This window comes from Rosa chinensis, chromosome 4, assembly GCF_002994745.2.
Source record: "Rosa chinensis cultivar Old Blush chromosome 4, RchiOBHm-V2, whole genome shotgun sequence".
Lineage (NCBI taxonomy): Eukaryota > Viridiplantae > Streptophyta > Magnoliopsida > Rosales > Rosaceae > Rosa > Rosa chinensis.
Genome location: NC_037091.1, coordinates 5,131,376 through 5,157,448, shown reverse-complemented (window position 1 = coordinate 5,157,448; position 26,073 = coordinate 5,131,376). Strand labels below are relative to the sequence as shown.

Here is a 26,073-nt window from a genome sequence, read left to right as displayed (position 1 = left end):
GAATCAATCCACCAAGTCTTTGGTTCAACATTAACTAAATTAATTTCTAAAGAAAATAGTGAGTTAGAAAAATTACCCTTTTTGATCAACCAATTCTTAAAGCCTGTGCAATCTTTCTTCATGTGCCCTACTTTCTTACAGAAATAGCACTTGAACCTAAATGGTTTGTTGGCTTTAGCTGCTCCCGAGGTAGACCCTTTGTAGATAGTTTTGTTAGGCTTAAGTTTAGACTAGTTTTGGTATTTCTTCTTAGGCTTCTCAACAAGGTTCACTGAGGTACTTGGCTCTTTCTCTTTTCTCATCCTGTCTTCCTCATCTACACATATGGCAATCAGCTCCTTAAGACTCCATTTTTCCTTTTGAGCATTGTAGCTAGTCCTGAGTTGGCTAAAACTATTTGGCAAGGAATGCAGTGCAGCATGCACTACATAATCATCAGTGACCCCCATGTTGAGGTCCCTAAGCTGAGCATTAATCTCAATTAACTTCATGATATGCTCTCTCACCTTCCCTGTGCCAGTGTACTTAAGCTCATTAAATTCCTTTGCCAATCTAGCAGCCTCAGCCTTATCACTCTCTTTGTACTTGTCATGGATGGCATACAGGTAATCCATGGCTAGATCAGGTTCTTCTATGCTACCTCTAACTGTGTCTGACATAGTAGTCTTAATCACATTCTTTGCCATCTTATTAGCCTTATGCCACTCTTTATAGTACTTCTTATCGTCATCTGAACTTTCACTAGTAAGCTTCTCAAGTTCATCCTCAGTTAAGCAAAGGTCCATGTTCTGGTTCATGGCTAGGTAAAAATCCACTTGGTTTCTCCACTTTTAGTAATTATAGCCAGTTAGGAGCTGAATGGTGTTCAAGGTCACAGTAGGGATTCCTAAAGAGCAAAAACAAAATAAAGCTTTGTAAGTTTTTCAATCCAAAAGTTCTTATTATCTTAAGTTTGATGCTTTTTGTGACTTAAGCAATTTCAAGACAAAATAAACTACAACACATAAAACAAACCACAAGCAATGCCATATTTCATACAATAGCCCTTTTATCTAAAATTAATATCATGCAACACTTTTAAGCAGAAGACATAATATTCTAAAGGTTCCAAATCAATATGCCACATTTATTCAATCAAGTTATCCAAAGAACACAAATCACATCTTTAGACAGAAATTTGAATTCTAAGTATCCATATTTGAAAAGAACATATATGCATATTGCTATTTGCATTTTAAAATCATACTGTACTACTTCTTTGGAAGCAAAATTATATGCACAATTTTAAAAACACAAGATACAATTTTTCTGGTTTGTTAACTTAAGGTTGTTTCTGCAAGAATTAGTGAAGAGTGCTTTGTGCAATATGTTCATTCAAACCTACAGAAACACAAACCAAATTGAGCTTGAAAATTTGATTTTCTATCTAGATTAATAATCCTTACAAGAACTAAGCTCTTTGTACTTGTCAAAATTTTAACAATGCCTAAAATTTTGGGAGTTTTCTGCATGCATTGTCATACCATGAATTACAGATACAAAACTCAAGGATTTTAATTTAAATATGCATATCAAATCACAACCACAACAACACAGATATTGCAAACACAATTTCGATTTCACAAGAACACAAAAAACAACCAAGAAATTTAAATTTCATCCGGTCACCATCTACTTTAGCCTATGCGCACGCCGGGAATGCTACTTGGGTTCTTGTGCTCATCAATCAACTAAACAAGATTGAATCGAAAAATTGAGTTTTCTGTATAAAAAAACCTGATCGTTGCAATTTTCCCAATTTTGCTGCAAAAACCTTTCGCGGAAGCATGAATTCATAAACAAAAGGCAGCAAATCATACTTCTTGACATCTTAATTAGGCAACATAGGGGTTTTGAATCCCCACAAGATGAATTCATCATGTGCGTCTCCGATTCTGAATGCCCAGAAACAACCCAGTTCATGTGACCGTTGCGATAACGGTCGCTTTCTTTAGTTTCTGAAGGAGCCTTTTGGGCCAGGTCTGGGCTTCGGATCAGCTTATGTTGCTTCTTGGGTCAAGAAGAGTTTTCTTTAGGTGGCCAAAACGTGGCCTGTTTATTGCAAAGCAAAATTTTTTTTTTTTGAAAACCTAAAACGATTTTTACATCGAAAATAAATTTGAAGAACAATTTGTAAGCCTAAGCTCTGATACCAATTGTAAAACTAAATTACAAACAAGCTTACACAATTACATGTTCATCATTAACCTTAAACATACCATTGATGTCAAAAGTTGAGGCCATTGTCGCAGCTGCAGAAACAAGGATGAAGACGAGGTTGAAGTCTTCTGCTATTCGCCAACTAGAGCTTCTGAATGGGCAGAACACAATGCTTGTTTTTCGGTGGTGATAACAGGGACCCTAACCCCTTATTTATACTAGTTCAAGTCCTAGGAAATCTCCCATAAAGATTTTCCTTAATAATCTAAAACTGTATAATTTAATCCTAATGCATCACAGTTTAGGACTTTCTTGTAGTCCAAATAATGGATTCCTAATCCAATGCTAAATACACTATCACATTAGATATCTAGGTTGATTCTTTTCCAAATCCATGTTGTACTCAAATTGATGCTTTTAATGGTTTCCTAGTTACTCTAGGATAACTTGTGATAAGTCCACTTTTAATCTAACACTTCGGTATCTTCATCTCGCTATCCCCACTGAGATTCAAATAAGCATGGGAGCTTCAAACATCCTGGTATCTAACCTTCTCGGTCTCGGTCTTTCTCCTCATCCCGGCAACATCTTCACCTACCGCCTATCATCTCGACAAATTTTTTACTTCCCGGATCACCACTAGCAGCCCCCTCACTTCCCAGTCAGGCACTACCCGCCGAGCATGCTCCGGGCACCGGCTAGCCGCATCTTGCTGTGAATCGTCGAACAGTTGACGAAAGGCCTCAACTGAGCGAACGACCACAGCTGGCCAATTATCTCACCGGTCTCATGCACCAAAGGCTTATAAGATTCAAGAATCCCGGACTGCTTCTGCTCGATGCATAGTTGCACACACCTATAGCTTCTCTCAATAATTATCACCGGTACCAGCTACCGTCAAAGCCTTGCTTGGTTGTGTGGGTACCAGTTCCCGCTTCGCTTAAATCAGCGGTACCGCACATGAAGTGCCTCTCGGTGGCCTCCCCGGAAACCCCCCTCTCCCATGAAGTCATAGAACAGCTGCCCTAATCTGTCTGTCTCCCTGACCCATCTCAGTCCAGCTGATATCAAAAAAAAAAAAAAGGCAGAGAAGAGAGCTTCGCTCCCCAGCACTTCATCTCCCCAGTTGCCCATGCATCTGCAGCGGTACTTTGCCTATTGCAAACTCAGCGGTATCTCTCACCGAGTACTGATTCCAAAAAAACAAAAGATGGTGATTCTCCGGCTACAATTCTCTGGCAACGAGCTCCCGGCTTTACTCTCGTCCGGGTACTAGCTCAACCTCTCCAAGCACTGAAGAAAAACCTTTTTGACCTCCCGGCACCACCAGTTCCGGATCCCGGGTTCACCTCACCAGCATCATCTTCACACCGGTTCAAACCCAAGAAAAATCCCAGCTTTTCGGTAACAGCTGACCTCACCGGTACCGATTCCCAAAAAAAAAAAAGGGGGGTGCATGAACATTTGCTCAGTACACCCAAAGCTCCGAGGCTCACAGCTGTGGTGCCTTGAGGGAGGCAACGTTGCCTTCATATTCGGTCTAGCCATCCTTTATGACTTGAAGCAACATCCCGGTCTCGGTGCCTCTTCCCTTCTAGTCTCTGAGAAACCTCCGTCCAGATAACTGATCTTCTGCATCTTCTTTATCAAAGAGATCGATGCCTGCACTGTTTCTTATGAGTTTTATATATTATTCCTATGATTCTAAATCATATCTGTGCATGTTTACAATAGTACAAAAGCATGAACCTCTCAGAAACCCCATGCTTATCCAATTAAACATGCACACAACTCATGCACGACAGGTATCTCACAAGCATATGTCATCCACATGAGCATGATCCAACACGTACACGTGTAGATTCAGTACAATACAGTTGCAGGCCCCCATGCGCGTTCCCAGTAGCAATATATAATTTCCGGGCACAACAAATTACAATGTCACAAAATTAACTTGTGCTTAGCTTATTTGCATGTCATGATGTATCAAATTGGCATGCCTTATTTAGTCACTTATCTTGTCACAGGTTTCATAACTTACGTGGGTTGTACACCCATTTTCTACTTCCAAAACTATAGTTTACTATACAAGTATTAACTGCATGTACAAATGTCAAAATATGTCAAGCATAATCATTGGATGCCTTGCACCAGATTGCCCAGACAATTATACAATTATATCTATTTTGCTAGTTAAAACATCATCTCTCCATCATACTCAACGTATCAAATTATACATTCTCTATAGGCCACACTTGATCTGTGCTAACGTCTATTTTTGTTTTTGAGAAGGCTCGATGATTTGAACCGGATGTATTATTGGCTGACGCCACTTTTCAAAATATGGAAAATCTCATAATCGGACAACTCCGTCATTGTTTACAATGTTTATATCATATTCTACCGGTTTCAAGTAAGTTCTCACTTATGTTATTTCAATTTGAGCTAATGCAATGCTTTACATGCTTCAATAGCAATTAATTTTCGATATCATATCTATTATGCCTATGTATTAATGACAAACGTTAATTTAATTGCAATCCAATTAAATTGCTACATATATACATGTGAAACTCACTAAATAAATGCAACGTGCATCTCATAAATCCTTGCCCCGAGCGCGGTACCCCCAAGAGGTAAGCCAAGGCCATCCTTGCATAAAAGCCCTCACTCTACCCCATCGGGTAGCCGAGGCACCAAGCCCTCACGCTATCCCATCGGGTACCTGAGGCACCAAGCCCTCACGCTACCCCATTGGGTACCCGAGGCACCAAGCCCTCACACTACCCCATCGGGTACCGGAGGTACCAAGCCCTCACTCTACCCCATCGGGTACCCGAGGCACTAAGCCCTCACTCTACCCCATCGGGTACCCGGTACCGAAGGTACCAAGCCCTCTCACTACCCAGCCTGATACCCGAGGCACCAAGCCCTCAGGCTACCCCATCGGGTACCCGAGGCACCAAGCCCTCACTCTACCCCATCGGGTACCCGGTATCGGAGGCACCAAGCCCTCTCACTACCCAGCCTGGTACCAGAAATCGGGCCCTCCAACGGGTACTAGAGGACGACGCCTATACCCCACCGGGTACACGAGGCTCAAACCATCATTCACCTCAACGGGTTCAAGAGGCTCAAGCCTATCTACCCTATTGGGTACATGAGGCCTACAGGACCTCATAAATCCTCTACTCGAGTGAGGTATCCCAACAGGATAACTAAAGGGTAGCACCCTTACTTAAGCCAAGGTCCAGTCCCTTGCATTATAATTCTTGCCCTGAGCAAGGTACCCCCAACGGGTAAGCCAAGGTCTAATCCCTTGAGTTTGAGTCATCTCACCTCCCGAGCGTTCTCTACACTTGGGGGACTTATTCATACCACTTATCACAAGTGGAGGTAGTACCCGACCGGGACTATCATTGAGCTTCACGCTCATACTTTTCGTGCTATGGTCTATTAATGGAAATATTGAAATTTTTCACCTATTGTTGATCGCAACAATTAAATTTCTTTTACATCCCATTAATAAGACCATAGGACAAAACTCACAAAATCTCTCACCCGCTCGACATGAGCGTACTCAACTCTTACATTCCCGTAACACATGAGCCAAACAATTGTGTTATGGCTTATACGTTCGGGTCAAGTAAGTTAGAGTTCCTTCTAACTCATACTCGGGGGACTATCATGGTCTTGCCATAGTCTTGCTAGTATGGCAAATATTTACTTCGATAACCGAGCTCTATGCTCAACCTCCACGGCATCGTCGAACATAACCCAAAACCAAATTTCCGTTTTACTAACTACGTGACTTCGAGGACTCGGCGAGTAACTACACTCCAGGTCCTAACACATATGCATCATATGCATACAATATATACATATCATTATGTACGCATCATCGCGTTCATAACACATCTATCCATCATATTCACTTCATCATACTTTCACAACCACATACATTCTAGACTCAAATGTCGTATGTCAACACTACATAATACATGCATACACACAATGTGTAACATGCATCTCAGATAAACATTCATGAATCTCGATGCATTTGACTCAAATGTCACCTAGATTGCCCTAGCACTATCAATATGCTTTTTGTACAGTACTTTTATCTTATTTGCAGGTACTAGCTTGATGAGGGCTCTATAGCACCAACCTACCCGTAGAGTCCCTTCTTGCTTACGGAGTTGGGGGACTAGTATGGGTATGGCGTTCAACAAGGTCATCACTCATACTTGGCGGCATCATATTTGAACTCCCCAACCAAGAAGCGCCTCTTACTCGGGGACTTGGGGGACTTCTACATACCGCTTATATTGCATACCACCAAGCATGAGCAACGACCTCATAGGAGGGCCCCACGACATGGCTAGCCCCTCCTATAACATGCCTCCGGTAGACCGATACCTAAGCTACGTTGCCATGGCGGAGGTTGGCCAATACCTTGTAGGGAGGCCGCCCTCCCATGATCTCCAAGAAGCTTCAAGAGAAGCAATATGTGTATTATTGTCCCACATCAGAAATGTAGAATAGAATGGGACTTCGTTTAGCTATAAAGGGAAGTCCTCCTCTTCTTAGATGGGAGAGGAATCCATGATCCCCACACTTGTATCACTACAAAGGCTACTTGGCCTCACTACTAGTGGAATCTCTAAGTGGACGTAGCCTTGCCATAAGGGCAAGGTGAACCACTATACATGCTTGTCTCTCTCTCTCTCTCGATCATGCTTCATACTTAGGTCCCATATTCTCACATAGAAATAGCAAGGAACAAATCATAAATTATACTCGATTGAGTTGAGAAACTATAGTAAATAATCTTTATCAGCTCAAGTCATGGGATTCCTTAATAGTGTCAGTAAATTACACCTTTTCAATCAGTGACCATGTAGCATTTATAAATGCAGTGGTCAAGAAGCAAATAGTCACTGAAAATATACTTAAAACTAAGTTGAAAGTAGTTGCTTACTTTCTGCCTCTCCCCTCCTCTTCTTCCAGCCTCTGAAAGAACTGGCATAGAAATTGACATTAACCAACCGAATAAAAAAAACAACTAAAGAAGACATCAGAAAAATGTATATGAAAGGACACGATATAGTACATTCTATTTCAATTCTGGTGTATAATTTTGTTATTCTTTATCTTCTTCCTTTCGTTTTCCAATTCCTTTTTCTTTTTTTTTATAATGTATCAGTAGTTTTAATTTTTTCATGTACAGCAGCAATCCTACTTTTGCAGTCCCAGGAATAAATCTATATCAAAGAAACACATCTATATATAAGCATGTATGCCATACTTTGATAGCAATACTAATTGTGTTCATATCTTTCCTCCAATTCATACATATCTCCCTACCAACATAGATCAATCACTCATCATTCAACAATGATAGCTTCTGTGTTCCTTTTTCATGCAAAACAATTACATACCCATGAAATAATAGCTCAAGTCTTTACCTGTCAAAGCATGACTGCTGCTGCAAATTCAACCCCTATTCCTTATCTAACTCTGCCTTCAAACCCAAAACCAGAACTTAGAGTCAGCAATTGTTATAGGCATGTTAGAGCTGAACATAGTCTATTACAATTGTTGATCAAATTTTCCAGTAAAGAAAGACATAACACTGAAACCAGAACCTAGAGTCAGCAATATGTCATGACCTAGGTTTAGCACACAATACTCATATAGATAATAGGGCTTTCCGGATGTACTACCCCATAAAAAGACATAAACTAGTTAGTGTTCAGTTGAGGAGGAAAACATGAAATATATGGATATCGAAAACTGAGAAAAAGGTATAGTAATGTGGTAGAATTAAGAGTGTAGGACACACTTAGAGAAATGCAGTTTTTGAAATGTGCTTGTATGCTGTATTTTCATAGTTTTTTTTAATATTAATACTCTTCTTTTTCATTACCCTCTGCAGCAATCAAAATCTTGTTGAACTGCATGGGTAGTTAGCTATATTTGGTGTTTAATATTAAAGACATCAAAAATGTCGAGCAACTCCACTGAAAGCTTTAGTTCTATTATGCAGTTGCGTACGAAAGACCAACTTATAATGCATATCATTAGGTATTAGTATGCATATCATTTGGTATCAGTATGATGTAAGCTTAAATGTAAGTTCGATGTGACCAAAATCCAAGTGGTGGAGAATTAGGCCTTTGTTGGGTATTAAATTGACTATCAATCAACTTTACAATCACTTCTATATAACTATAAAATTTGCATACCCATGCATAACCAAGATCAAGTATGTTCCTAGCAAATACCACTCTAATCAAATTCTCTACCCCCTTGCATTCATCTTCAATAGCATCATTAAGATCCACCACATTCTCAAACATATTTGATCACCAAAACCAAAAACAACCTCAGCACCAACAAAAGAAATTGCAAAGCTCAAACTCTAAATCCGTAATATATGAAGAATTACAATGATTTTGAAGAAAGTTTTTGAAAAAGTGAAGCATTTACCTCTTAAAATGAAGATCCCTTTGCTGTCGGTGACATCCAAGGAGATAGTACATTGCTTGATAGATAATAATGGAAGGCACCACTCTCCTCCTCATTGCTGTCACAAAACTGATGATGCATGAATTTCATTGGTGTCACGAAACTGCATATATTCCATTGCTTGATACATAATAATGGAAAGCTCCACTCTCCTCCTAATTTTTAAATTGGGATGTGAGGCCCCATGAATACAATTTCTGGTTCAAAAGGATTAATGCAAAAGAAAATCATGCAGTAATTTAACAATGACACAACCATACAGTAAATACCAATTCAACTTCCAAAACTGCAAATTTAATACACAAATAAGCAGGCATTCGATACCAAAGCAATTTGCTAAGTAGATATTTAAAATGCACATGCACTTAGTAAAGTATTATTGTTACCTCTTTGCTAGTATCAGAACCTTCAGGTACGCAAACGGACTGCACGGGCCAAACTTGAATAACTGAAGAACACAAAAACACACTTGTTACAGTAGCTGAATAAGTAGAAAGGGGACATGAAAACACATAAACATTGAGGGGAACCTCCGCCATCAAATCACAACCCACTTTCTGCTTCTCTCAAAGAAACATAAATCAAAAGGAAGAAAATAAGACAATAGCTTTTCCAACTGATACATATACCTCTTTATAGCTAACCAATGAATATTTCTCACATCAAACTCTATCATACATCAAATAAAGCTGTAGTTAAATAACTCTATGTCTTATTAAAAAGACACTGCCTTGAGCTTGAACTTTAAAAATATAGTGGTTATTCTTGTTTATAAGGTATAAAACTGTGAAAGAACCACCTTTATGTTCTTGTTTTGGTTTATCATTTTGAGAACCCAGTAACGATTTTGATGAATAGGAACGTAACTTTTGATATAAATGCAAGGGTCACTAAATTAACAAAGATGCTACAACTGGAAAGAAGTAATTCCGAATCGAATATAACCCAGTAAACACAGATCAAATTTGAATAGAAATTTTCAATTAAAACCCTAAAACCCAATCCAAAAGAAACTCTAAATAAATTGATTAACAGTGAATTAATGAAGGGCTTACCCAACAATAGTGAAACAATATGGATTGAAAGTGTTGAAATCTTCTCAACACCAACAAGAACTCGTGAGAGGGATTGAGATGGTTTGGCCGTATGGTTTGAAAAAGTGATTGAGATGGGTTCTATGTTTGTCGAAGAGAGATGGGGGAGACTGAGTTTTCAGTTTTGATTAGAGGAGAGTTTAATGGGGGAGATCTACCAAGAATTTTGTGTTGAGTTGGGGCTGCTGGGTTCTTCTATGCCTAAGGGAGAGCGAGATAGATAGGGTTTCTCATATGTGGAAGAGAAAATTTTTCAAAGGGTTAAATTTGTCGGGGAGAGAGAAATGGCTTTAAAATTTGGCATATATACCTTCATGTTGTGCCAAAAAAACAAACACCTATGACAAAAAAAAAATAGAAAAATTATATATAAGTGTCATTTTGAGACTTTAATTAGGCATAAGGCCACCTAGTATTTCTTGTACATATAAGGCCACTTTCATCTTTAATTTATTTTGGTCTTGACTATTTTGCCCCTCTACAAACAAAACAAACAGTCTCTCTCTCTTAAATCAAAACCGTATCTCTCTCCCTCTCTGTAATATCCAACTACAGTTCTCTCCCTCCCTCACTCTCTCAGCCATGAACCGCCGTGAACGAACCACCCACCAGTCCTCGCCGAACCGGTCTGAGTTGTTCCTCAAGTACCTAATATCAGAGCCCTAGCCCAAATCCGAGACTAGCGAATCAACAACTCCAGATCTCACATAATCAACTGGATCTCCCATATCCATTCGACTCCGCCGTTGTCTCCCTTCGCTGACTCTTGTCTCCCACAGATCACTGTCGCCGCCGACGGATTCCCTTGCTTCTCCCACAGATCAACAGCGACGACATCGTCTCGGCCTTCAAAGGAAACTCCAACCCGGCAACGATCCCGGCGAAATCTTGCCTCTCTCCAGCGTCGCCGAACTAGAACTCCGATATGGAACGTCGAGCTCGATGAGACATGGTCGATCCCGTGTGTTGTCAAAGCCATCCAAGACGAAAACTTAGACCTTCACCGACGACAACGACTTCTCCCCTGACTCATTGACCGCCCGAGCTGCATGTCGATCACTTTTAGAAAGCTTTTTTATTGCATATTTTCTTTAGCTGAATTTCAGTTCAAATTGAGATAATGCTGCATAAGGAACAATTGAGGTGGAAGAACTGTGAACTTTTTTTTTTGATGTGCTAATGTTTGTTGTCAATTTACTTAGGTCGATTGCAAATTAAACATATTATGATCCGATGCAATTTTTTGTTTTTATTCTCACCCTGAATATGTATGGTAGCATGATTCTTGTAGGCAATTGTTAACTGGGAGGTATTGTATAGCTTTCGTCTAGTTTATCGTACCATTTGACAAGTTTTAGTTTTATATTAGAGTTGACGACGTGATCTTGTTTGTGTGGATTCATTTAGCAGTTTGAAATTTCTTTTGGCAACACCACACAATTTCAACCTATTTGATTTTAAATATGCTACTATTTTGCCTCCTTTCTCCCAATTCGTTCTTGATCTCTATTAGATCAAATGATGATCGCTTGGTGGCCATATATTGTTGTAGATTGATTGTAGTTTTCTGATTGGGATAGATTATAATTGCAGCAGAGAATGAGAATTGTTGAACTTTCTTTTAAGAATGTACTTGTTGTGTTTGGTTGAAATCGGAGTGTTTTGATTGGAGTATTTGATATTGTAAATTTATAGTTGTTTTGATGTTTTGATTGGAGTGTTTGAAGTGTTTTTATCAAGTCCGTTTCATTTTGATAGATTTCACGTTAGTAGCTCTTTATAACTGTTACAGCAAAACCAGTGATAGTAGCTTTCTATGTCTCTGTTAGTATCTTTTCAAGCTGATGTTAATAGCTTTTGTTATAATGGCTTTTTAGCACATTGACTGCTTTCGACATTTATTGTAATAGATTTTCACAACTATGGTAGTAGATTTTTAAAACTATGGAAGTAGCTTTTTATTTTCATAGCTTCGTTAGACTTTGAGAATAGATTTCTCAGTCTATGAGAGTAGCTTTTTTTCTACTTGGTAGTAGCTATTGGTTTTTGTGAGAGTAGGTCTTGGTGTTGGTTAGTGTAGTTTTTGTTTTGCTTGATAGTAGCTTTTGATGATGGTGAGAGTATCTTTTGTTACTGGTGATGGTGACAGTAGCTATTTGTTGCTGGTGTTAGTAGCTTTTGATTTTTAGGAGCGTATCTTTTATTGGTGACAGTAGCTCTTGTTAATGGTGATAGTAGATTTTGTGACCTCGCCGGAAATCTCACCAGCGTATCTTTTGTTGCTAGTGATAGTACCTTTTGTGACCTCGCCGAAGGTTGCCAGAAATTTCATCAGAGTATCTTTTGTTGCTAGCCAACAGTAGCTTTTGGTGGTCGTCGGAGTGTGCCGGAGACCCGCCGGAGTTGATCGAAGACTTGCCGAAGAGGAGAGAGAGAATGGTTGTTGACTTTTTACTCTAGTGGCATTTATGTAAATATGTTAGTTTTTATATCCAAAATATAACACTATTTTTATTATAGTGGCCTTATGAGGGAAAAAATTAGTTGGTGGTCTTCTGGCTCAAAAAATATTTAAAGATGCACTTTTATGTAATTAACTCAAAAAAAATTTATCTCTTTTGACGAGATGACAGATAAATGTCGTCTAAATAAAAAAAATAAAAAAAAAACAAATACAACACGAACCGAAATCAAATTTATCTCTTTTGATTAGATGAAAGATAACTGTTGTGTGAAGACAAACCTAATTCTCAAAGCTAACTTACCATGGTATGTTGTTATATTCAGACGACAGTTTTTACACTGTCTGTTTTAAAATATATCAGACGACAGAAACCAACCTGTCTGTCATCTAATCTCTATCGTCTGATGAGGTTATTGGCAAAGTGAAAGCTGAAAAGCCGAAAACTACAAGACCACTAAAGTAAGAAAACTTAATTTCTTACAAATTTTAATAGAATTAATTTGATTAAACCTAACATGTCTCACCAGTTTGAACTGGATTATAGAACATAACATTAATTTGACGACGGTGATCACATTCATACTGTCATATGTTAGCGTGAGTCATGGTTTGATATTAGGAATAGAATATATTGTAATTATTTCTTAGTATAGAATATATTGTACTTACCTGTTATATTCTTGTAATCCTCTTTATATACCTCCACTGTGAGATGAATAAAATATCAGACAATTCATTCTCTAAGTCTCGTCTTGTTTAACTTGGTATCAGAGCAAAGATCCGAAAAGGACTTTGTCTCTTTCTTTTAGTTCTTTCTCAATCCGAGGAAAATAATTGGGTTAAAAGCCAATTTTTTGGTCAAGGTCTGAAACGACGTTGTTCGACGTCCTCTTCATCTTGTTCGCTCGTTCCTCCTGTTCGCTCGGCTTCGTCTTCAGCCAAGAGACTGCCGGTGCTCGTCTCCTCCTGTCCAAGTGACTTCGTCGTTCATCCAAGGGTGACCGTCCAACCACATCTTCATAGCCCAGAATCTCCAAGCTCTTCCAAGACCGGCGATCTCTTCAATACCGATCGCCTTCATCTTCAGCAAGTTACTTTGGGCACCCACCCAAAGATCGATTCTCATGATCTGTTTTTCCAGATCGTGATCCTCTTCTTCGCCGCATTCTGTTCGTTAGCCCTCACACCAGCGTGCCCAGACGACCCACCTCCGGTCGTCTGCTCCAATCTCCGGCCTAGAACAGCAGGAAGCAAATCTCAACCCAGTCGACTCAACTCGGTCAACTCGACCCAGTCGACTCAACCCGGTCAACTCCAACAGGTTTCAAAAAAAAAAAAAAAAAGGAAGAAGAAGAATCTATTATTATTTTTTTGAGTTGTTTCTGTTCTTATTTCCGCTGCATACTTTGGGATTTGTGTGTTTTTTGCTATTGTACTATTGCAATGGGTGGTGATGACAGTCAAAGTTCTAAGTTCTGTCAAGAGCTCAGAAGGTGGTTCTTTTGGGGGTACCAAACTCACTGGTACCAATTTCCGAACATGGAAGAAGATTATGTCAGTTTATCTCCGTGGAATCCACAAAATGGGGCATGTGACTGGAACAATCAAGGCTCCTAGAGAAGATGATGTGGAGGCCTATGCTAAGTGGGAAGATGATGATGGGTTTGTAATGTCAATTCTATTTCGAGCCATGACTGATGATGTGCTACAGATGGTGGAAGAATGTGAAACTGCTGAGGCGATATGGAAGACATTGGGGGATTTGTATACCAACGAGTCTGATTTTATACAGGTTCATGAATTGATGTGTAAAGCTGCTAATATGCAACAGAATGGGCAACCAGTAGCTGTGTATTTCACCAAGCTGAAGAATATATGGGCTGAAATTGATCAGAAGCGTCCTTGCAAGATCAAGAATCAGGAAGATCTTGTGTTGTACCAGAAGGAGAAAGAGCTAGAAAGGGTTCATGTATTCTTGAGAGGGCTTGATGAGAAGCATAGCAGTGCCAAGGGAGAATTGCTCAGAATGACAGACCCGCCTAGTTTGACCACGGTTTTTACATACATCCGCAAGGATGAGTCTCAGCAGGAGAGTGTCAAACATGCACAGGTTGAAGTATCTAGCCTAGCCATTCAGGCCAAGTCACCGGCACCGTTCCTTCATCAGCAGAGTTCAGCCCCACTTCTTCAGCAAGGTTTCCCACAAGGCTTCACCAACCGCACTCGTCCTCAATGTTCTTATTGCAACGACATTGGGCATGTTCGGGAGACTTGTTGGAAGTTGCACCCACACCTTAAACCTAAAAAGCAAGGCTATCGTCCTAAGGCGAAAGCAGCAGCTATTCAATTGGTCCATGAACCAGACTTCTATGGCGTGGTTGGCCAAGATCATCATACAGCAGGGGGAGTTACTCCTACAGCCTCTATAGCTGGTCGAGGTAAAATTGGTATGGCTTTAAAGGTTTCTCACTTTGTTGGTTCTGATACATGGATTATTGATTCTGGTGCCTCTGACCATATGACTTATGATAAATCATATTTTACTGAGTTGTCTTCCCCACTAGTGTCCTATGTCACCAATGCCAATGGTGAGGCTTTTCCTGTGTTAGGGTTAGGGTCCGTGCGTATTACTCCCACTTTAGAACTTCATAATGTGTTATATGTGCCTGACTTATCTCATCACTTGATATCTGTTCCACAGTTGAATACTGAGTCTAAATGCTCCGTAACCTTTTATCCTATGTATGTGATTTTCAGGATCTTCTCACCAGGGAGTTAATCGGTCGGGGGTATCTGAGGGGCAGATTGTTCCATCTGGATCAGACATACGCAGGGGAGAAACCAGAAGCACCGTCTCGCGCCGCTTTAACTTTGAATTCTGATAAGCTAAGTGAAATTTGGTTATGGCATCGCCGTTTAGGGCATCCATCTTTTAGTCTTATGAGAAAAACCATGCCTACTCTGTTTATTGGTGTGGATGAGTCTGTTTTACATTGTGAAACATGTGTCTTGGCCAAAAGTCATCGTGCTACTTATTCTCCTAGTATTTCTAATAAAAGTGTTATTCCTTTTGAGTTGATTCATTCTGATGTTTGGGGACCTTCTAGAGAACCCACTGTGTCTGGTATAAGATATTTTGTGTTGTTTATTGATGATTGTATGAGATTGTCATGAGTTGCTCTTCTTAAAACCAAAGATGAAGTCTTTCCAGCTTTTCAAACTTTTCGTACTCTTGTTCAAACACAATACCATAGCACCATTAAAATCCTTCGTTCTGACAATGGAAGAGAATATGTTAATCATGTTTTCCAAGCGTTTTGCAAAGCCTATGGGATTGTTCACCAAACCACATGTCCACAAACACCAGAGCAAAATCGAGTGTCTGAAAGGAAAAACCGTCATTTACTTGATATGACTCGTGCCCTTCTCTTTAGTGAACATATGCCTAAGTATCTTTGGGGCGATGCTATTCATGCTTCCTCCCATCTTATCAATCGTCTTTCATCTAGTGTCCTTCATGGAAAAATTCCATTTGAGGTTCTTGCCTCTCATGTTTCCTTACCTTCATTTCATAATCTGCCAGCTCGTGTCTTTGGTTGTGTTGTTTTTGTCCATATTCCTAAAAATCAGCGGTCTAAGTTGGATGCCCGAGCGCTTAAGTGTGTGTTTGTGGGCTATGGAGGTTATCAGAAAGGGTACAAGTGCTATCATCCACCAACCAGAAAGTACTATGTCACTATGGATGTTACTTTCTTTGAGGACATGAATTATTTTTCCTCCTCAGATACAGCTCTTTAGGGGGAGAATTCATTTTTTGAAGAGCTTTATCATGGAGAGGGGGAGGAATCAGAAAGCAGAGAAGAAGTCGCACAGGCAGGAGGTATTTTAACGGATCCAATTGAGAGCATTGACTTATCACTTCCAGAAGCAGAAGCTCCAGACATCCAGACACCAGTTTCAATCATTGAACATGTAGTTGAAGACACAACTGCCCCTACTGCCATCACTTCTACCCCTGACCCACAACTTCCTGGTGCTGAAGATCACTCATTTGAGGTATGTCCACCCACTAGTACTGGCAATAGTGAGTCTAATGTTGAGCAATATGTGTTACCCAATAGGACCACTCGAGGTCAATCAGCCAAAAGATATGAACCTACTCTTACTGCCAAGTCAAAATACCCAGTAGCCAATTATATGTCCACTAGGAGGTTGTCTAAGTCATATGAATCATTTGTGAATCAAATATCTGCTATATCAGTACCTAACAGAGTGCAGGATGCATTGGGGGATCCAAAGTGGAGGAAGGCAATGGATGAAGAAATGGAGGCGTTGTAGAAGAACAATACTTGGCAACTTGTACTTCCACCACAAGGCAAGAAGGCTGTAGGCTGTCGTTGGGTGTTTACTGTGAAACATAATGCAGATGGATCAGTGAATCGATACAAAGCACGCCTTGTAGCAAAGGGGTTTACTCAGACGTATGGTATTGACTATGATGAAACATTTGCTCCTGTTGCCAATATGAACACTATTCGGGTTCTACTATGGTTTGCTGCTAGTTTAAACTGGCCACTCCGACAGTTTGATGTCAAGAATGCATTTCTTCATGGAGAATTAGCCGAGGAAGTATACATGAGTCTTCCACCTGGGTATATAGTTGCTTCTCCTGGTGATTTTGTATGCAAATTGAGAAAGTCTCTGTATGGTCTCAAACAGTCGCCTCGTGCTTGGTTTGAGAGATTTTCACTGTTCATGCGGATGGTTGGTTACAAACAGAGCAACTCAGATCATACATTGTTTCTCAAGCATCAACAAGGGAAGGTAACAGCTCTAATTATTTATGTGGATGATATGGTAATCACTGGCAATGATACTGTTGAGATGGATAGACTGCAGAGACAGCTAGCCTCTGAGTTCGAGATGAAGGACTTGGGTGAACTTAAGTACTTCTTAGGAATTGAGGTAGCTAGGGGGAGAGAAGGAATCTACCTGTGCCAGAGGAAGTACGTTCTTGACTTGCTAATAGAGACAGGTTTGTTGGATTGCAGACCTATTGATACTCCTATTGAGCAGAATCATTGTTTAGCTGAGTATCCAAATCAGGTACCTACTGATTGAGCTCGCTATTAGAGGTTAGTTGGGCGCTTGATTTATTTGGCTCATACTAGACCAGATGTTGCATATGCAGTGAGTGTGGTGAGTCAGTTCATGCATAACCCAAGTGAAAGTCACATGGATGTTGTTATGAGAATTTTAAAGTACCTGAAGTCAGCTCCAGGAAGGGGAGTATTGTTTTCTGGACATAACAACATCCTTGAGGTTTGTGGCTTTATAGATGCAGATTGGGCTGGAAATATTACAGACAGGAGGTCAACATCAGATTACTTTACCTTTGTGGGAGGTAATTTGGTTACATGGAAGAGTAAGAAACAGAAATTTGTGGCACGATCTAGTGCTGAGGCCAAGTATAGAGGTATGGGTTACAGAGTGTGTGAATTGCTATGGCTGAGAAATCTGGTACGTGATTTGGGTTTCAAACTCAAAAGTACTATGCAGTTGTATTGTGACAATAAAGCAGCCATTGACATATCACAGAATCCAGTACAACATGATCGTACTAAGCATGTGGAGGTTGATCGTCATTTTATAAAGGAGAAGCTAGATGCCAAAATTATTAGCTTTCCTTTTGTTCCAACGGAATAGCAACTTGCAGATATACTTACCAAAGGAGTTTCTAGAAAGGCGTTTTATGACTCACTAAGCAAGTTGGGCATGGTTGATGTATATGCGCCAACTTGAGGGGGAGTGTTAGCGTGAGTCATGGTTTGATATTAGGAATATAGAATATATTATAATTATTTCTTAGTATAGAATATATTGTACTTACCTGTTATATTCTTGTAATCCTCTTTATATACCTCCACTGTGAGATGAATAAAATATCAGACAATTCATTCTCTAAGTCTCGTCTTGTTTAACTTCATATACATGTGCTAGTACTATTTAGGGTAGCAATTGCAAGTATTGTTCAACTTTACTTTAATTATTCAGTGCCCACCTAAACGGCATATACTTACAGCAACTTTCTCTCATCAGTCTAGAATTTATTCTCAAAAAAAAAAAAAAAATCTATAATTTCTAGATCCATCCATCCTGTTATAAAAGGAACTGGTTTGCTGCAAAAACAACACTAACCCATACCAAACTCAATCAATTTCTATCGATTCCCCTTCTCACCCTTGATCTACTGCAAAGTTTTTTTCTCAACACTCCCTCAGCTAGGTACATTTTCTAGTAATTAATAATGTTTTCGTTTTTTCATTGCTAGCTAGGTATGGTGTATATATACTCATTGCATGCAGTTTGTATTTTATTCATTTCCTTTTCATTTATAGGTAATTTGATTATATGCTCCATTAATTGCAACTTGTATCAACCTTTTCAGGAGATCAAACTGATTAGTTGGGAATTGATCATATATAGCACTCATGTCTGCAAATCGTAAAAGTGGTAGAGATCATACAGTTATTGATATCATCGATGACCGCGAGAAAAGCAAGAAATGCATCTTCCGAGTTCCTAACGTGATCCGGAGACAAAACCCTGAAGCATATACACCTGACGTTGTTTCAATAGGAACTTTTCATCATTATCGAGAAAAGCGAGGCACGGAGAAAGGTAAAGGAGTCAAGGAAGGAAAACAAGGCATAGGCGAGGAAGATTTCCAACTTACGAAACGAGTGAAAAAGAGCTATTTGAATGAAATTCTCACAGGTATGAAGATAACTTTGGAAGAGTTGACCGCAAAAGTTACTGAGCTCTCAGATCAGAAGAATGAAGGTGGCTTTGAGGAACGAGCCCGCAATTTTTATGCAGAACCATTTGATCATATTTCTTCCAAAGACTTCATGGAGATGATGATAGTTGACGGTTGCTTCCTAATTCAACTGTTTCGGGAGTGTGAAAATTCAAAACTCAGGGCCTTTGATGATCCGCTGTTCAACATGCACTGTATGTTTCATTTCCTATGCCATGACATTTTGCTTCTAGAGAATCAATTACCTTGGTTTGTTATCCACAGTTTGTATAGCCTTACCCATGAAATATACCCTGATGAAGCCTCCCTCTCTACTCTCATCCTTAAAGCCTTCAGCATGTCACCATCACTGAAGCAAAGTTGCTCATCTTATAATAAGCATCTCCGCAAAAGCAAGTGTCATTGTGATGCTGATTATCTGCACATACTTGATCTGGTAAGAGCTTCCATAGTTATTCCATTCAAGACCATCGATGCGAGAGTAGCTAGAAAAGAATCTATGTCCAGCCAAGCTGAAGAGCATCAAGTGCATAAAAGGACCATTGACAAGGCAGAGAGTAAAGCTGTTCAGGAACCTATCTTTGACCCAGATCTACATCGTCTATGTACCGCAACCGCTCTCTCAAAGGCAGACATTAAATTCAAAAGCGTAGAAAAGGAGAGCATAATGGACATCCAATTCAAAGAGGGTGGGTGGTTCAGGAATGGAATTCTTATGATTCCAAAGCTAAACGTTGGAATGTCATCAGAAACATTATTCAGGAACCTCATTGCAATTGAGCAATGCTACCATGGTTATTCAAACGAGATAACATCTTATGCCATCTTTATGGATAACCTCATCTCTTCAAAGGAAGATATGGAATTACTTTGCAAGCAAAAAGTAATTGGTAACTCGATGAGTGATGAAGATGGTTGTAAGTTTTTCAGCAACCTTTACAAAGACATCCCGCACAACAAGTTCTACTATGTTGAGCTGTGCAAAAAAGTGAATGATCGTTACAGATCGAGATGGTTTACATGGTTGGCTTTACTCAAGAGTGAAAAATTTTCTAGTCCCTGGAGAATTTTAGCTTTTGGGATAGGTATTATCATTTTGATTCTCACCGCGTGGAGTCAGACACTCAGCATTCGGGTGAACATGCATAAGTGAAGTTTTACTAGCTAGCTAGCTAGTTATTCACAATTGCCTGCATTTCTCACTTTCTTTGTGTGTGGCTGTTGTTGCTTGTGAGATATTTTATGTACCTATTATCTATGTCATTTTAATTACGTTGACGGTATATTTCGATGTATATGTCGTTGTACCTCTACTTATTGCATCTTATTTAGAATTATAATTTTTTTTAGAATCAGTAAATAGGATTTTCATTAAGCTAAGGCTAGAATAGCACGAATACATATCAGTCACTGACATATACGGCAAGTAAGACGAGTGATATACTAGCACCACTCACTATTACAACTCAATGCTCACTTATTCCAAGTGAGCCTATAAACTACACAATAGCATAGCAAATGAATTCTATTGCTTTTTCTCTCTTTGATAAAAAAGAAAAACTTTAATTAAGTTAGGGAAAGACCAACATTCCTCTGGCTGAACGTCGTTGCTACTCATTTGGCTGTTAGTCGTCCCGAAGATATGAAAATGGATTGATCTATATAAAGCTCTTGTTTAGGACCATCTGTCAATTTCAATATTCCAATGACAACATGAATAACACGAGCACCAATAAGTATTGATCGAATACTCATGAAAACGCATATTTTTCTTCTACTTTTACAACTGCCGAGGGTGGTCAAACACATCTCGCAATAACAAATAGATCCGAGAGGTACCCTCCTCACAAGTCGTAAAAACTGTAGTAACTTTGCCAACTTGCCAAAGAGGGAGAGAATAGTGACCTGCCAAACATAAGGTTTTACTATACTGGGTGTATTGTAGGGGTCATTATTTAGCCCGTAGGCCTAGTGGGCTGATGGAGGCCCGCCGGCACGCAGGGCCAAAAGCCCGCTATAGGCCAGACCCGGTGGGTAGAGGGCCGGGTTTGGTTTAGGGGTTAGAAACCCGGCCTGACCCGTAAAAGCCCGCAAATAAATATATATTATATAAATATATATATATATATATATTATCCAAATTTCAAGAAACTGAATCCTACTGTTATTTCAAAAAAAAGAGAATCCTAGGCTAGAATGAGAGTATCCTTTGGAAAGTGGAGACCAGCTGTCTCACACCAGCCCACAATTGACAACTGATTATACGCATTTATATGCGTGTAATTATATCTAAAACACTATAAATAAACTAATTCCCAAGTCAATTATAATGTAATTAATCCATTTTTATTATTTTGTAGAAAATAAGCGGAGTCGCGGATATTGAAAGCAAAGTGTTCAAAATCATCATAGCAGAGCCGCAGAGGTGGAGTTTTTATCAAAGATCGAAGCAGTCAACTCTTGGTCAAAACAACCTTAATTAACCATTAGTCTTAATTAACCATTGGTTAATTAAGGATAATTATGGGCCGGACGTTAGCTGCTGTTGAAATGAAAAAAATCACAAGTTCATCTTGAATGAGGACTCTTCAACAATATGAGTGTTTTCGGCAAAACCAAAACATGAAAAAGGCATGGTACTTCTAGGATTCTACAATTTATCTGCCGAGTTACTTCTACCTTTACTAAAACTCTACAACAAAGTAATAAAAAAAGAGTTCAAGGCAGATGTAATTTGAGAAGACGAGTCCAAGTACAATTAAAAAAGGTGAGAACAGTTCAACCTCAACAACTCTTGGGTCTCATATAAAACGAGCCTTGGAGGTCAAAAAGAGGAGGACGCAACGGAGCACAGCAGCGTGGAAAAGCAGAAGGAGAAAGCAGCTCGGAAGACAAAAGGTTCAGACAAGGCCCTCCCACAACGACACCTTCAGGTGTCAATGATGAACCATGCCGGGCAGCGTCCCGATGACCATGCCGGGCAGTGTCCCGATGAACTCAAATCTAGGCAGAAGGCTTTGCTCTCTTAAATCAATCCCAGTGATGCAGGCCTTGCCCTTTCAAATCCCTGTTCTCTTGTTAGCCCTACCACCGACGCAGTCCTTGTTCTCTTAAAATCCCAGCGGCGTTCTTGCTCTCTCTCAAGTTCCAATAGCATGATGCTTACTCTCAAGTTTCCAGCAACGCGTCAAAGATGCTTGGCTCCAAATTTGCTCCAGCCTCATATGCCTGATTCCAAACAAAGTGCAACAAATGAATTTAAAAAAAAATTAGAAGTTGTCGAGAACCAACAAGAAGTGTTGCTGCAAAGATGAAACAGAGAGTAAAGAAACTGAGAACAATTGATGGACGACAAACAAAAGTTTGTCTTGCTAAATAATATGTTGAAAGATTAAAGCTTTTGTTTGCTTACTTTGCAGTCATGGTATTGCAGACCACACTTGGAAATTATATTAATATGTGCACATGACAAAGATGATAAAGGCTTGAACTTGCCTCCATCGAAAAGCTAAAGAAAAAAGCAGCTTGGCGGTGCTATTAATTATGAAGGTTCAACAAGGAAGAGGACAAAGAAGCATATGAAAAAGCCACCTTTCCAAGTCTTCACGTCTTCACAAGAAAATTTTCCAAGTGATTAAAACTGTGCATGACAACGATTATAATGCACCTTGACTAGCTACGGGGCTTCACCAAATCTGCTGGCAAACAACAATAAGGCCATAACCATCCCCGATCCTTGTCAACCACCAAGGCCAAATGGCCTATCTCAAATTCCATGTCTTCTTCCCAAAAGCACCAACTCAAATAACACAAAAAATAAACAGAGGCTCACCTTCATTTTGAAACTCTGGAACTTTGACTGCAGCTGATGTCCTTGCTTTGTACCTGCACAAATCAATAAAGAATCCTTGAAGTTGCAGCAGTAAGCAATATAAGTCGGATGCAATAGTGTCATGTTCACGAAGAATGGGATACAATGTTTTCATGCTCACAAAGAATCAAAAAGCACAAAAAGAAAAGAATAAATGCGGTGCTAGTGTTGAAGATTGAAGGGATTTTTAATGAATATGTGCTTGGTATCAGAGGCTGGCCAACAGAAGAAAACAAAAGTAAAAGTTTTGAAGAGGTGCCGACATAAGAAAGCTAAAATAAGAAAGAACTTGGTTTGTGGTCTTCTATGAATGTTTAATTAATCATGCCTTCCCTTTGTGCAAAGTGTGCTGGAGTGTGATCATACCACAAAGAAGAAAAGTCAAAACAGGCAAAATTAATAAAAGTTAGTTTTGTTTCTTTACAAATAAAAGAGAAGGCTTCTACATTCAGACCAAAAGCATCAAAGCAAAAACAATACTGGAGTCCAAAGGCTTTGATTACCAGACCATTAGGTGCTTTCCCTTCAGCGGTACCTGTAAAGAAAAAAGAAGAGCCGAGTTTTGAGTGTGGCATTCCAGCAGTCAAATCAAATAGCCAAAGGCGAAGAAACAAGCTCCTAAACAGTGGGTACTTCTTGAAAATGACTGTAGAGTACAATAAAAGTGTTGTCGGCACTTGGTTTCCTGAACTACAGAGTTAGAAGCAAGAATCAAAACAGAGAGGGTACTTACCCAATTCTCCACAAAGAGAAGCAATCAAGACAATTGCGAGCTTCAAAGGCTGAGAAATTCTGTTTTGTCAAAGACCCAGGCGCGCTCCGATCTCCAAATTAAATTTCATCTTCGATTGGCAGGGGTACGCCTTGTTCTTGGAGCATTCTGCCATGCTTCGAGGTTCGTCTGGACTCAGCAAAGAGAAGAGAGAGAGAGAGAGGGTGAAAAATAAAAAATAAAACAAGGAAGAGTTACAACTCCTTGGCAACTGGGTCCTTACGTGTGCCCATATCAAATTTGGGGCCCAAAAGGGCCTTGATTGGTGTAGACCAAGCAACATAGCTCGCAAGCAAAGCCCACACCTAAATTTGGGCCCATTTGAGGAAATCGGCGAAGCTTGAGGATACGGGTTTCCCTTTCAAGATACTTGAACATTTGGTTTCGTTAAAAATACTTCGGAACCTGAAAATATCATTTTGGTACAAAACCAAGGAAAATTCCAAAATCCACAAATGCTCAGAACTACAATGGTTTGATCCCTTTACAGGGTATGTAGGCAATCTAGCGACCCACTAGATGCAACCGCAAATTCAAATCGAATCCCTGACTCCACTAGTCAAATTCAGTTAAATCGAATCCCTGACTCCACCAGTCAAATTCACCCAAACACTAGAAAAATCAAATCATTCCCAAATCACCCAAAAGCAAATTCAAGGGCTCTAAACCCTCACAAATATCTCAAACACAAATCCAAAAATAAATGGGTCATCTACCCATTTAAATCCCAAATGCTGGAACTACATGTGGTTTGATCCCGCAAGGGTATGTAGGCAATCTGGAATCATAATCTAGATGCAACCGCATCTCAAACACTATTCCTATTCCAAAAACCCAAGCCTTCCAATGGGTCATCCACTCATTGGAACTCTTGAACTACGAGTGGCTTGATCCCTTCCCGGGTACGTAGGCAACCCATTCCAAAATTCGGGTGCAGCCGCAAAAACAAACAAACACACATTGGTTTCTTTATAAATGGAATCAAATGGTGTTCTCTTGTAACAAGAGATTGTAATTAAGAGACACATTCTGTCTTGAAGTCAAACCCAAAATAATTAAAACTCTATTCTATTAATGAATATGAGTGAAATTACGTTGGGTGACATTTTACACTTTGTGCAATTTTTAACCTAACAGCTGCATGTTTCCTTAATTGAAAGAATCCAAAATCCATGATTTTGGTGACACATGGCAGCAATACAATTATACATTAGGGTTTAATTATACAAGGAGGAGCAACTGCATTTATTTGTTTCTTTTCACGCTGACCACATGTCTGACCCATCCTTTCCTCCTACTCACAAAAACAATAGCCCCATAACGTGCTCTTCTCTTCAGTCAATCCTAGCCGCAGGCCACCAATTTTTCCCTTGAATCACAGCCATCCATTAATCATCCACTTCTTCCCTAGCAAGCAGCCACACACCGAGACAGTATATTTATAACCTCACCCATTAATTGGGATAACCCATTCCCTATCCTCTCTCTTCACCAGCAGCGCTGTAGAGCCAAACGGGGAGGGCTGCCACCCTTTCCCTCCTTCTCCTCCATTTTTCCTCTTTTCTTGATATTTTCTTTTGAGATTTCAAGGACTACTCACACAAAGCTTCAACGATCTGTCAAATGGCTCAACCTCTACAAGATTCAAGATTTGGGTATTTTGTGGGGTTGTAATTCAAGGCTAGTCATGCTAGTTTCATAGCTATTTGTGATTATTCTTGTTTTCTTCTACACTTCTCTACTCTTTTCTATTTGAATTTTGTAATTTTGATGTCTATGATTATGGGTTGTGAGTAATTTCCTTGTTGGGGTTTAGGGTTGTGTCCCTAACCCAAATTTTGTGTAAAAGATGTTTAATTTAATGTAATGATGCAATTTTCATATGATGGATGCTTATATCTATTTTTGTTGGGTTAAAATGCATGTCTAGGAGCCTAGTCAACTCTAGGGTGTGTATTTTGAGAATGTCTAGGATGGAGTTAGAGGCTTGACCCCCTCTAATTCCTAAGCTAGAAACCTTCAATTTCGTATTCGAGGGGTTATAAGCATGGTGATTTACACCCGTTGCGTGATTGCGCAGGCGAGTCGCTTAGTAGTCTAATTCCTCGATCTCTACGCCTCTTGATGTGAATTAGTGACCCTTGAACCGGCTCTAATTCATGCCAAGTGAGTTCCTACGGCCCTTGAACCGGAGTAGGAATACCATGAAAGGGAATTTAGGTCCTTGAGCCTTGAACCGCCTTGGATACGACTACCGCCAAAATAGGAAATATGCATCTACTTTAGATTAGCTTCCGACACATAAGATTTGGTGAAGGATCC

At 39.7% G+C, this 26,073-nt stretch overlaps 2 protein-coding genes and 2 long non-coding RNA genes across 4 annotated transcripts; 1 reads left to right on the top strand and 3 right to left on the bottom strand.

Moving 5' to 3' along the window:
- Positions 1-230: 230 nt before the first annotated feature.
- LOC112198669 lies at positions 231-797 on the bottom strand. Its single transcript, XM_024339801.1, has one exon. The coding sequence runs from the start codon at positions 795-797 to the stop codon at positions 231-233; it is 567 nt and encodes a 188-aa protein (XP_024195569.1).
- A 6,312-nt stretch (positions 798-7,109) lies between these two features.
- Positions 7,110-10,057, bottom strand: LOC121052592. Its single transcript, XR_005809558.1, has 5 exons — positions 9,786-10,057; positions 9,117-9,178; positions 8,692-8,885; positions 7,668-7,723; positions 7,110-7,221 (listed from the first exon to the last, which is right to left on the bottom strand). It is a non-coding gene; the product is annotated as an uncharacterized LOC121052592 (long non-coding RNA).
- An 8,383-nt stretch (positions 10,058-18,440) lies between these two features.
- LOC112200177 (UPF0481 protein At3g47200) lies at positions 18,441-20,421 on the top strand. Its single transcript, XM_024341198.2, has 2 exons — positions 18,441-18,573; positions 18,737-20,421. Exon 2 carries the CDS (start codon positions 18,780-18,782, stop codon positions 20,259-20,261), a length of 1,482 nt encoding a protein of 493 aa, XP_024196966.1. The 5' UTR covers positions 18,441-18,573; positions 18,737-18,779; the 3' UTR covers positions 20,262-20,421.
- Positions 20,422-21,623: 1,202 nt separating this feature from the next.
- Positions 21,624-23,931, bottom strand: LOC112200061. The gene is made up of 5 exons (XR_005810050.1): positions 23,713-23,931; positions 23,483-23,514; positions 22,941-22,993; positions 22,521-22,803; positions 21,624-22,336 (listed from the first exon to the last, which is right to left on the bottom strand). It is a non-coding gene; the product is annotated as an uncharacterized LOC112200061 (long non-coding RNA).
- Positions 23,932-26,073: the final 2,142 nt, after the last annotated feature.